The sequence below is a fragment of the Poromitra crassiceps genome, assembly GCF_964638095.1.
Source record: "Poromitra crassiceps genome assembly, chromosome: 5".
In the NCBI taxonomy this organism is placed as follows: Eukaryota; Metazoa; Chordata; class Actinopteri; order Beryciformes; family Melamphaidae; genus Poromitra; species Poromitra crassiceps.
In genome coordinates, this window is record NC_139642.1 from 20,846,480 (window position 1) to 20,859,066 (window position 12,587).

The following is a 12,587-nucleotide window of genomic DNA, read 5'->3' on the forward strand; positions in this document are numbered from 1 at the left end:
TTACTCACATAAGACCCTAAATTTAAGAGTTAGAAGGTTTTTGTGGATTTTGGTTTCCAGGGACTTTAAGTTCTTTACACCAGTGACGTTTTTGTGTTCGTTGCATTGGCATACCAATAGTCTTTTCAGAACCTATATCCAGTAAATACAACCATGCATATCAACTGCAACGTTGCGTTGATAGTTACTTTTTTGTTTTATTCCCGGGCCCAGCTCGACTTTTTCAGACTTTCACAACTCTTGATGTGGTTGACACGTGGGTCAAAGTTCGCCTAGCTATTTTTATAGCTTTTTCGAGGCTTTTATTGTAGCATAAGGCGGCGTTCACACACAACGCGCTCAATTGAGCTGCCAGCGTCTTTCTGCAATTCATTCTCTATGTAAGGACGCACTAAACGTGCTCCTCATTCAAGAACACACCTGGCGTTTAAACGCTGCTATCTAGTTTTTTTGGCAGCGCGCTCTGGGTGTTTTTAAGCTGAAAAAAGTAGAACGTTTGGAGGAAAAGCGACGTGCTCGTCTTTTCACTCATCCAACCTCTTCTCACAGAGGGATCTTCACCCGCCGCTGCTGGCAGAATTGGCAATAATCTGGCTTTCATGTTGACGGTCAACAACATCAAACGGACAAAACCAGCTGGCTACCGTCCGTGTGGTCGTTGTGTCCTAAACTGTACTGCACGCGACTGCAGGTAAAAACAAAATGAAGCGCACAAAAAACTCTCCGTGCACAATGGAAGCGCACTCAACATGATTTCCATAACGTTACATGAAAAAAGCACCTTGGTTGTGAACGCCGCCTAAAGCCATTGGTGAGTTCGCCTAGCACCTATTTTTAAAGCTTTTTGGTTGCTCTTGTTCTGTAAAGGTGTGGTGTCTGGAAAAACCCTTCACGTGGTGGGATTTTGACATTTTTATTTTTTTAAATTTCCATAAAGTAGAAACTCTCCCGTATAGATGTTTTAAATTGACAACAAAAACATTCTACCGTAAATTGAACCCCAGCTCACTTCCTGTAGCAGTGTTTGCTATGGACTGAAAAGAAGGGGGGGAAAGCATTCCAGTGGAGGACTGACCATTCCGTGAAATGTTTCCAAATGACATTAAAACGTGTTAACAGGTTTCATCTGGTTTGCTTGTCATTTCAAGTTTCATGTGTTTTCCCTCTCTAGACACTATAATTTGAGATTGATTTCTGTTTGCTCAATCTTCTGTAATTGATGTGATATGCATACTTGCACAAAGTCAAATTCCTCTTTGGCATTATGATTACTCAGTCTATTACAATGATCCTGGAATCTTTGGGTGGACACGTGGGCCTTGAACTCTAGCCTAGCCATAGTATTCCCATGATGTCATGCATTTCCTACAAATGTTTGTTGCTTGCCAATACACAGTTCATTGCTTTTGTCAGTGTAATCATCAGTTATTTTGGTGAATTATCGGTCTTAACCTCTGACAGAAACAATCATTGAAATGATACAGTAAGAGCTAACCATTGAAATAGGTGAGCACTCACTGCTATGTCAAAACTGTTCACTTATTTGGATGGAAAATGAATGTTTGATGGCCCAGGGGTTTTCTGGTTTACAAATTGGATGTTTGCTTAGTGTACCTGGTTGAAAACTCACGCTTTATATTGTTTAGCCCATGACTGCTTATATTTTCTGTTTGTGGCTCAACCAAAAAAGTTTTGCCACCCCTGGCCCAGCTCCTCAACATGTCCTTAGGCTGCTGGTTATGTTTGGTGGTCATCAACAAGACACTTGTGTATCTAAATTTTGCTAATAGCTTTTCACAAGACCAAAACCTTCCATTTTGCTTAATGTGCATCACCTCTACTTGCTATTCTTTGGATGTCTACCAAGAGGCCATAACCAAGGCTATTGTAGAAGTCAAATGTTTTCAGCACACACCCTACATTGTTTGGATATCTTATGCCTGATGGAACAACAGTTTACCATTAAATAATTAAATAAGCTTTCCCATTCAATGAAGAAGTATCCTATGAATCTACCTTAAAGCCATTTAACTTTTTATGTTTCATTTACATGTGTTCAAATTTAGCCTTCCGGTCTTTGTGTTGAAAGAATTTCAAGAAATATAAATATATATATAGTCTATTGTCAATTAAACTAGATGTTCCTCTTAGTGTTACTATGTTAATTCTATTGGGTCTCATATATTACTACTTTAATCTATTGTAAATATAAAAAAACGCATGCTTTTATTTTGAATGGCAAAAGCATTCAACCGGAAATGAAGTTGTAAAAAATTGTTGCTAACTTCACAGGCATTCTTTCCCCATTACACACGGAAGAACAACCAAAAACAACGAATGACAGCGGTTTCATGTGATGACTGACAGCTAGTTTGAGTGATGCTTGACAACTAGTCTGCAGGAGGATCGACAACGTTTTTGTGTGAGACGTGAGGCGTGATGCCTGACAGCTAGTTTGAGTGATGTCTGACAACTAGTCTGCAGGACGATCGACAACGTTTTTGTGTGAGACATGAGGAGTGATGCCTGACAGCTAGTTTGAGTGATGTCTGACAACTAGTCTGCAGGACGATCGACAACGTTTTTGTGTGACACCTAGTTTGAGTGATGCTTGACAACTAGTCTGCAGGACGATCGACAACGTTTTTGTGTGACACCTAGTTTGAGTGATGCTTGACAACTAGTCTGCAGGACGATCGACAACGTTTTTGTGTGACACCTAGTTTGAGTGATGCTTGACAACTAGTCTGCAGGACGATCGACAACGTTTTTGTGTGACACCTAGTTTGAGTGATGCTTGACAGCTAGTCTGCAGGACGATCGACAACGTTTTTAGTGAGGCAGGAGGAATGACAGCGTTTTCGTGTGAGGACTGAAGGTGTTTCAGAGCACACTCGACGGTTTACTATAGGAGACATGACAACTGACAACACTTTAGACTGAGGAACGATAGCCTATACTCTGACTGACGAGGATGCCCTAAAATGGTTGCCGTACTATAGAGTGGTGTAGGGTGATCACTGTTGAAGCACACACAGAGCTATAGAGTGGTGTAGGGTGATCACTGTTGAAGCACACACAGAGCTATAGAGTGGTGTAGGGTGATCACTGTTGAAGCACACACAGAGCTATAGAGTGGTGTAGGGTGATCACTGTTGAAGCACACAGAGCTATAGAGTGGTGTAGGGTGATCACTGTTGAAGCACACACAGAGCTATAGAGTGGTGTAGGGTGATCACTGTTGAAGCACACACAGAGCTATAGAGTGGTGTAGGGTGATCACTGTTGAAGCACACACAGAGCTATAGAGTGGTGTAGGGTGATCACTGGTGAAGCACACACAGAGCTATAGAGTGGTGTAGGGTGATCACTGGTGAAGCACACACAGAGCTATAGAGTGGTGTAGGGTGATTTGTCACACTGGTGAAGCACACACAGAGCTATGGAGTGGTGTAGGGTGATTTGTATAGTCTACTCAAGGCCGACCGACTGTAGGTGTTAAGAGATGATTGTGTAACTGGAAGATGTCCACAGAACAGTATGTCTTGCAGTGTCCCTGTGTGTGCACCAGGCTACCTACCCTACTGTGGTACCCTACTACCCTGCTGTGCACTGTATGTAAGGTGCTGTAAGATGTCACATACCTGCACAAATTATCGAGATTACTGGCTTACTTTACTTTGGCTTAACTCTGGCTTGTTGGTCTTATGACAGTGACTCACTTCTAGGTTGGTTATACACCTAACATGCTTGTTGCAGGTTATGTTCAGGCTATCAGGAACAAACAAATAATTAGGACCGCACCGCGGATATATGCCTCCACCAACAAGTGAGCAGTCGACATCCATGTCAGTCCAGACTTTGACGTTTGAGCCAAATGTGAAGAATTTCCGTCAAGGCGTTACTGAGATATGCTATTACCGAGCTTGAAAATGGCATTTGTGAGGTCACAGTGAACTTGACCTTTGACCACCAAAATATAATCACTTCATCCTTGAGTCCAAGTGGACGTTTGAGACAAATTGGAAAAGATTCCATCAAGGCATTTCCTGAGATATCGCGTTAACGAACGACGGACGGACGTATGTGCGGACGGACAGACAAAACCGAAACCATAATGCCTCCGGCCTGGCTATGTTAGTTATCAATTTGTTGGATACTTCCCACTTCTACAATCTACTTATACATGTTGGAAGTGTTATTTTTCTTTTACAAACACAACCCTTTTATGTGAAGGCACTCATCGCTGGTTTGGAAAACCCTGGGTTAACAGAGTGAGTTGATAACCATGAGAGCAGTTAGCCAGCATAGCCAGCTATTGCAAAGATACCCTGACTATATTGAACTTGCTTTGTCAAACAGGCCCCCAAAGCTCTGAGTGGAAGGATAAACGCACCAGCTACATTCAATCATTTGAATATTCATCACTGGCCTGTCTCAGACTCTCAGGGTTAGGTTAGGGTTAGCCCAACAAATAAACAAACTACAAATCATACAGAATAAAGCAATAAGACTACTACTACTACTTAGAGCCTGACCGATATTATCGGCCGATATTGGCGATTACCGATATATCGTTATCGGTAATATTTGGCGCCGATTTTTTTTAAATATATATATATATATATATATATATATATATATATATATATATATATATATATATATATATAAATATATATATATATATATATATATATATATATATATATATATATATATATATATATATATATATATATATATATATATATAAGTTATAGACAGCATGGACAGCATGTTGTGTATATTTGATATTTTTTCTTAACTATTTGTTCTATTGTGTTTTTGTATTTCTAGTTATTTATAATTATTAAATTCCCAGTTAAGTTTACTGTTTCATTGCATTGAGTTTATTAATAAGCTGTAAAATATCCTGCCTACATCACATATTTCAATTCATGTCAACTCAATCATATCTTTGTCAAGTGTTTGATATTTGAGGGTTGTGATGTGGTGCCTCCTCTGGTCGTTAAGGGCGCCTGTTCGGAGGGAGGGGAACTCGTTGGAATAGCGTGATCCTCCCACGTGCTATGTCCTACCGGTGAAGCTTCCCCTGTCAGGTGAAAAGAAGCGGCTGGCTAACTGCCCATGTGGAAGCATGGAGCCAGTTTTCGGCTCTCCCCAGATCGGCAGAGGGTGGAGCAGCAACCAGGATAAATAAATAAAAAAGTAGCACTAATGGGGGATTAGCACTAATGGGGGATAAACATTTGATTAAAAAAAATAATAATAATAGGCCGATATTATCGGTATCGGAATTTTTTTACTCCCTAATATCGGTATCGGCCTCGGCCTCAAAAATCCAGTATCGGTCGGGCTCTACTACTACTACTACAGAAGTATGTGCTGAAACCACCTAGGCTGGGTTGTTGTGGGCGGGTCTTGAAATATTCTGAAGTAGCACAAATGTCATAATCTGATGAAGTCTGTGAGCAGATGATTTTGATCTGCACTCGGTCAGAAGAGAGACTTGTTTCAAAGCTTTTGACAGACTGGGTTGCGGTTGGGTTGTTCAAAGAAAAATCATGCCGGGACATAAATAGATCAACAGAACCACCAGCGACTCACCCATCACAGCAATACTGGGAGGGGCAAGATGGACTACCCGAACACCACTATCTAGAACCCTGCAGTACATGCTTGATTCATTTCTATTTTTTCACGAGTGATTTCAAGCTTGTTTGACAGATTGTTTTGACAGTTTTAGCCTCCGCACACCCACCACTTCAGTCAAGTGTGTGTGTGTGTGTGTGTGTGTGTGTGTGTGTGTGTGTGTGTGTGTGGTATGTGTGTCCTACCCTCCCTCCTCGGTCTGCTTGTGGATGTAGGCCAGTATGTCAGCAGCGCGGCCGGTCCCCTCACACACCACCACTGGGACGGGAGGGCTCTCCTGAAGGTACTCCAGCACAGTCAGGATCACATTGGGACCCCCCTCAAAGATCAGGGCCACCACAGGAACACCCTGACCAATACCTGCAAGTACGGACACACACAGCCTGCTGCTTACAATTTGCTTTGATTATTCCTTTAAAGAGCATGGTGCCGGTTGGAGACCATATTGCATTAATATGTGGAATTGGTATTTAGACCAGCAGGGGACACTTATCCATTTCATATAACTAACACTTGTGATGTCACAGGGATGCAAACTAGTCACTTTTAGGTGACAGTCACATTTTTCAGCCCAAAATATGCAGACTTCTGAGTGGTATTATGTCTGCCCTGGTATCTGTCACCTTTTTTCACTCTCCATGACTTTGCATCCCAGTGTCAGCCCCAGCAGAACATTCTCCTCTTGTGATGTCACTCCTGTTGTTATGTCACACGCCCATTTATAAAATGCCACCCTGGGGGCCTGTGGGGCGGAATCTTTGTCTTTTTGGAGTATTTTCACTGTAATCATGAGCCCAAAATGTAAATTCAGATTTTTTTTAACCTGCACCATGCTCTTTAAAGTCCCTGGAAACCAAAATCCACAAAAACGTTCTAACTATGTTATTTAGGGTCTTATGTTAGTAATTGTGTGTCTCAGAAATTATGATACGGTACATTACTTTCAACCCAAAGCCTTAAAATCGACACTTTTCTACAAGGTCTGGATTTCCATTTCCTCATTGAAGAGAGCGGAGCGTGCGGTGCTAAAATGCAGGAGCTTATCACATCATAAGATTTAATCGAATCACACACACGCATGCACGCACGCGCGCACACACACACTGACACACACACAGTAGCGCTGTGCACTCACAGCGCAGCGGCGAGTGTGTTCACTGAGCAACGCGCGAACACACACACACACACACAGAGTCCATCTCTCTTTCCTTCTCTCTCTCTCTCCTTCTCTCTCTCTCGCTCTCCGTTAACGGAGAGAGGTCTCCTCCTCCGAGAGAGAGAGAGAGAGAGGAAAATACCTGCTGCAGACAGACACGCCCACACAGTCGGCGGGAGAAAAAACACTCTAAAATGTAATTGATTCTCATGACTTTTGCCATGACTGTCAAACCTAAATTTATATACTTCGCGACGTTCATCATCGTTCAAATTTGGCTGCTGGCTTATTAACATAGGTTCCTGTGATGTGATGAACTCAAAATGCTAAATAATAATAAAATATTTCTGGTTTCCAGGGACTTTAAGGGTAAATCCCATTCATCCGAGTCCCACTTCCACCCTAGTGACAGTTTGTGGGAGGTTCAGATGATAATGTCCAGACAGCCGTTATCTGCCTTTGTCAGACCTCACAAAGATAAACTGACTGCACACACTGACTGACTGACTGAACCTTTAAATTTAAATCCATCTGTGTAATGCCATGATAATTCACTGGGGTACAGTACAAGATGGCTGCCACAGAATTCTAATACACTTTAAATTGTACGAGTCAAATCATCATTCAATTTGTTGGTTGTTTGAGTGAGAAATTCCCATGTGATTATTTTTGCTCCCTCCCCCCCTCCTCCCTTTCCCTGCTCTCTTCTCCCCCACTCTCCCTCCCCACCTCTTCCCTTTCCCTGTTCCCTCCCCACATCCTCCCTTTCCCTGCTCTCTTCTCCCCCACATCCCCCCTCTCTCCCTTCCCACCTCCTCCCTTTCCCTGCTCTTTCCTCCCCCACATTCCCCTGTTCCCTTGTTTTCACTGTCCCTTGAGACTATTCATGACCATATCGCCCAGCCACAGTATATTCTACCCGTTCTGCTCTCTCTCCTCTTCCCCCCCTTCCCCTGTTCCCTCCCCACCTGCTCCCTTTCCCTGCTGTCCCCTCCCTCACTCTCCCTGTCCCCTCCCCACCTCCTCCCTTTCTGTGCTCTCTCCTCCCACACACACCCCCCGCTCTCCCTCCCCACCTCCTTCCTTTCCCTGCTCTCCCCTCCCCCACATTCCCCTGTTCCCTCCCCAACTCCTCCCTTTCACTGTCCTCTCTTCCCCCACATTCCCTCCCCCTTTCTCCCTTTCTCTGTGTCTCTATCATATGATTGTTCAATCATGTTGTTATTATTAATACTACTGTAATTGTTACTGTTGTGTCAGCTATATTTAGCTAGACATATTCTCTGTGAAGTCCTCTGAGACATGCTTGTGAATTAGGGCTAAAATAAATAAACTTGACTTGACTTCTTTTGAGTTTACTGCACATTCCAAGTCTGTCTTCCTGGATGAAATTCAACCCAACCCAAAATTCATCACAATACATTACTAGAAAAAGACCAGGACCAAATAACTGTAGTATTTGCATTGTATTGCAGTTTTTGGTATTTGTTTTAAACTGTGAATAAGCAGTTAACGCTAACCTGTGGTAAACCCAAGCAGTATGACAGCAATATTATGTGCCCCAGTTCTGACTGTCAATGATTGCTGCTGAATGAGTTTGCAGGAGAGTTAAAGCAATGTCATAACTGAAAGTTTTGGTCCGGCCAAGTTAACCTTTTGGTACAGTACGTGGATTCCATTCCAGTTCTTTCAATCTTTGAAATAAAACAGATAATCTATTATCTATATCATCATCATCAGTATACTGTATAAATGGGAGCTTGGGCTCTGTCTGTCTGTTTGTTTCTCTGTCCCACTGTGATGTCATAAATCCCACTGTGACATTTCCGTGATGTCATAAATCCCACTGACATCATCAGTGATATCATAAATCCCAGTGATGTCATAAAGCCCACTGTGACATAATCAGTGATGCTGGTCTCATTGCCCACACAGCAGCCGAGCTGCGAATGTGAGCTGCAGGACGGGCGAGCCTAGGAATTGGGCGCACATAGCGCACGAGATCCTTAGTAAAAGGGAGCATGTGGGCTCTGTTCTGTTTCAATTTTTGTGATGATGTCATAGTGATGTCATAAGATCACTGATGATGTCATTAGTGATGTCATAAGACTGATGTCATCAGTGATGTCATAAGATGTGAAGTTGTGACATCATCAGTGATGTCATAAGAGCTTGAGCCCGCACAGCGGCCGAGCCTAGGAATCTATCTATCTTATCATCATCATCATCATCAGTAGTTTATAAATGGGAGCTGGGACTCTGTTTCTCTGTCCCACTGTGATTAATTTGCGATTAATCGCGATAAACTATGGACAATCATGCGATTAATCGCGATTAAATATTTTAATCGATTGACAGCCCTAATATATATACATGTATACAGTATACAGTATATATATATATATATATATATATATATATATATATATATATAAATAAAATGGTAATAACAATACCAATGGCCAAACACTTACCCATACTAATGCTAATAGCTACTACCCATATTAATACAACAGTGCATCTTTGCACAAAGTTCCCAGGTTTAATTGGACAATCAAGCGATTAATCGCGATTAAATATTTTAATCGATTGACAGCCCTAATATATATGTCTAACTGACTGTCTAGCACAGGGGTGCCCAAATTTTTTCCCATGAAGGGCCAAAACTCAATCTGGGTGGAGGGCCGAGGGCCAAAAATAAACGTTGTGGAATTACATTAAAATGTATTGTGTTTTATAGAAAATTAACATTCTAAATCTAAAATAACATTTCAATATAATAATCTACTTTTTATCTGTTTGGTAATTGTAATAATTTGCAATTGGTTATATATATTTAAAAAAACATCTGCATTTGTGGGGAACTTAAACATTTAATCAGTAAACACCCAGTTAAAAACAGTTGTATTTTCCACCTTTGTAATCAAGAGAGAAATTTGACTTAATTCACAACTTGAAAAATCCTCAAGGTACTTTGAAAATCAGTTTCGTAGTGGCAACGTATATTGTACTCTTTCAAAACAGCCACTCTCTGTCTGCAAATGAGACAAACCGCTGTTGAATTTACTTTGGTAAAAAAATACTCGTCTTGCCACTCCGTCCTAAACTTTCTTTTGTCAGTGTGCCACTGCCGTGATGATGATCTGTCCATCTTGCTGAGCTGGTGTAAAGCCAGTGACTGGGGAGGGATCAAATATCAGAGCTCACCCCCCAACCAGGTGATTCAGCCAACCAATCAGGAGCAATCAATCCTCAGATAGCAATGCCTCACACCCGTGTGATACAGTCGGGGAGAGAGAAAATACAACCTGCACAAAATTAACGTTAATCGTAGATAGAACAGTCCTGACATCTCCATTCAAGCGCGGACTGCATAATCGGGCACGTCGGGCAACTGCCCGGTCACCTGGCCTGCAAAAAAAAAAAAAAAAATCCCACCCCCAAATCCGTGGCGGGCCAAAAAAAAAAGAGCGCGGGAAACACTTGGCCCGCGGGCCCCAAATTGGGCACCACTGGTCTAGCACATACCATCACAAGGACATGCAACAAGTATAACATAGTTTAGGTTTCACTTTTTTCATGTGGTGAGGCTCTGTTGATGTGGATGTGATTCACTGGCGTGGCACTAAAACCGTTACAGTAAGTGTGGAGTTTGATCTTTCTGATGCGCAACTCCAAGGCTCCCAACATCAATATGGAGATAGGAAAATATCTCATTAAAAACCAAATCAGAGTAGCTGGCTGGAAGTAAGTCGGAACCTGGTGCTTTATACAATTATGGTTATTGGTAATTGAAGGAAGGCTTGGTATTTTGGAGGGAAAGTAATTAGTCGATCAGTCAGCCAGTGGAGGTGCCTTCAGTGGCCTTTACTGTATGTTTTCGGCCATCTCAAAACACACACCATGTCACTACACTATCTGAGAAGAAGCTACCATTTTTAGCATTTGTCTTACGTGCATGTATTCTCTGGAGGTTGATGTGCTTCTCCAGCTCCCGCCGCAGTTTGACCTCAGCGCCGTACTTGCCCACCGTCCCATCATCAACCAGGAGGAAATGCGAATGGAGGTTGTTGAGAACATTGAGCTTGCTGAGAGGGTTCAGTATGGTCTGGTATGGAGCTATTACCTGCAATGAGAAAGGAGGGGTCAGAAAAGCACAACAGTAGAAGAGGAGGAGAGCTTAGAAATTACAAGTTTTGTTTCTAGATGTAAAAAAATAAAATAAAAATAATTAATTAAAAAAAAACAAAAAAAAAACATAATTGAATATTAGTTAAGGCGCCATCAGTTATTTTAAGACCTTTGCTTTCAAAGTACCAACATTTACTGAGATATTTTTGTAATACAGAGAGGCGTGGTGTGAGATGTAATACAGAGAGGCGTGGTGTGAGATGTAATACAGAGAGGCGTGGTGTGAAATGTAATACAGAGAGGCGTGGTGTGAGATGTAATACAGAGAGGCGTGGTGTGAGATGTAATACAGAGAGGCGTGGTGTGAGATGTAATACAGAGAGGCGTGGTGTGAGATGTAATACAGAGAGGCGTAGTGTGAGATGTAATACAGAGAGGCGTGGTGTGAGATGTAATACAGAGAGGCGTGGTGTGAGATGTAATACAGAGAGGCGTGGTGTGAGATGTAATACAGAGAGGCGTGGTGTGAGATGTAATACAGAGAGGCGTGGTGTGAGATGTAATACAGAGAGGCGTGGTGTGAGATGGGTGGACTGGATACAGAGAGGCGTGGTGTGAGATGTAATACAGAGAGGCGTGGTGTGAGATGTAATACAGAGAGGCGTGGTGTGAGATGTAATACAGAGAGGCGTGGTGTGAGATGTAATACAGAGAGGCGTGGTGTGAGATGTAATACAGAGAGGCGTGGTGTGAGATGTAATACAGAGAGGCGTGGTGTGAGATGTAATACAGAGAGGCGTGGTGTGAGATGTAATACAGAGAGGCGTGGTGTGAGATGTAATACAGAGAGGCGTGGTGTGAGATGTAATACAGAGAGGCGTGGTGTGAGATGTAATACAGAGAGGCGTGGTGTGAGATGTAATACAGAGAGGCGTGGTGTGAGATGTAATACAGAGAGGCGTGGTGTGAGATGTAATACAGAGAGGCGTGGTGTGAGATGTAATACAGAGAGGCGTGGTGTGAGATGTAATACAGAGAGGCGTGGTGTGAGATGGGTGGACTGGAGTTGTCTTACGTCTCTCCCGATGAGATCGTTCCTGTTCTCAATCACTCCCCAGGGAGCGATCCCAATCGTGCAGATCTTCTTGGATGATCTGGAGCAGTGCTCTTTCAGAGCGTCGCCCACGTGCTTCGCCACACCTTCAGGAAGGATGCAAGAGTCAATCACTAAACTGTGCTGCCCAACCAAATCAAATGCTGTCGTCAGAAAAAACAGTGTGAGCTCTTATCACTCTTTAAAGTCCCTGGAAACCAAAAAACACAAAAACCTTCTAACTATTAAATTGAGGGTCTTATGTGAGCAATTGTGTGCCTCAGAAATTAATTGACATTACTTTCAACCCTAACCCCAAAAATCTACACTTTTCTACAAGGTCTGGATTTCCATTTCTTCATTGAAGAGAGCGGTGCGCGCGGTGCTAAAATGCATGATCTTATCACGTCATAAGATTTAATCGGATCACACACACGCACGCACGCGCGCACGCACGCGCGCACACCAGGGATTCCGTTAGCCGGTAATAGCCGGCTTTTAGCCGGTATTTGTTGCCGTGGGCCAGCAAATTAAAAGGTCACCGGCTCAAGT

General features: G+C 42.6%; 1 protein-coding gene across 1 annotated transcript in view; it reads right to left on the reverse strand.

The window, feature by feature from the left end:
• Positions 1–5,836: 5,836 nt before the first annotated feature.
• Positions 5,837–12,587, reverse strand: part of LOC310777349 (uncharacterized protein) — a gene marked incomplete at its 3' end in the record, with an annotated part of 32,009 nt that continues 25,258 nt past the window's right edge. Inside the window, exons 9-11 of the mRNA XM_083637684.1 lie at positions 12,018–12,142; positions 10,766–10,937; positions 5,837–6,015 (exon numbers count right to left, since the gene is read on the reverse strand). Coding sequence (XP_083493810.1) covers positions 5,837–6,015; positions 10,766–10,937; positions 12,018–12,142 — 476 coding nt within the window. The remainder of the gene's footprint in view (positions 6,016–10,765; positions 10,938–12,017; positions 12,143–12,587) is intronic.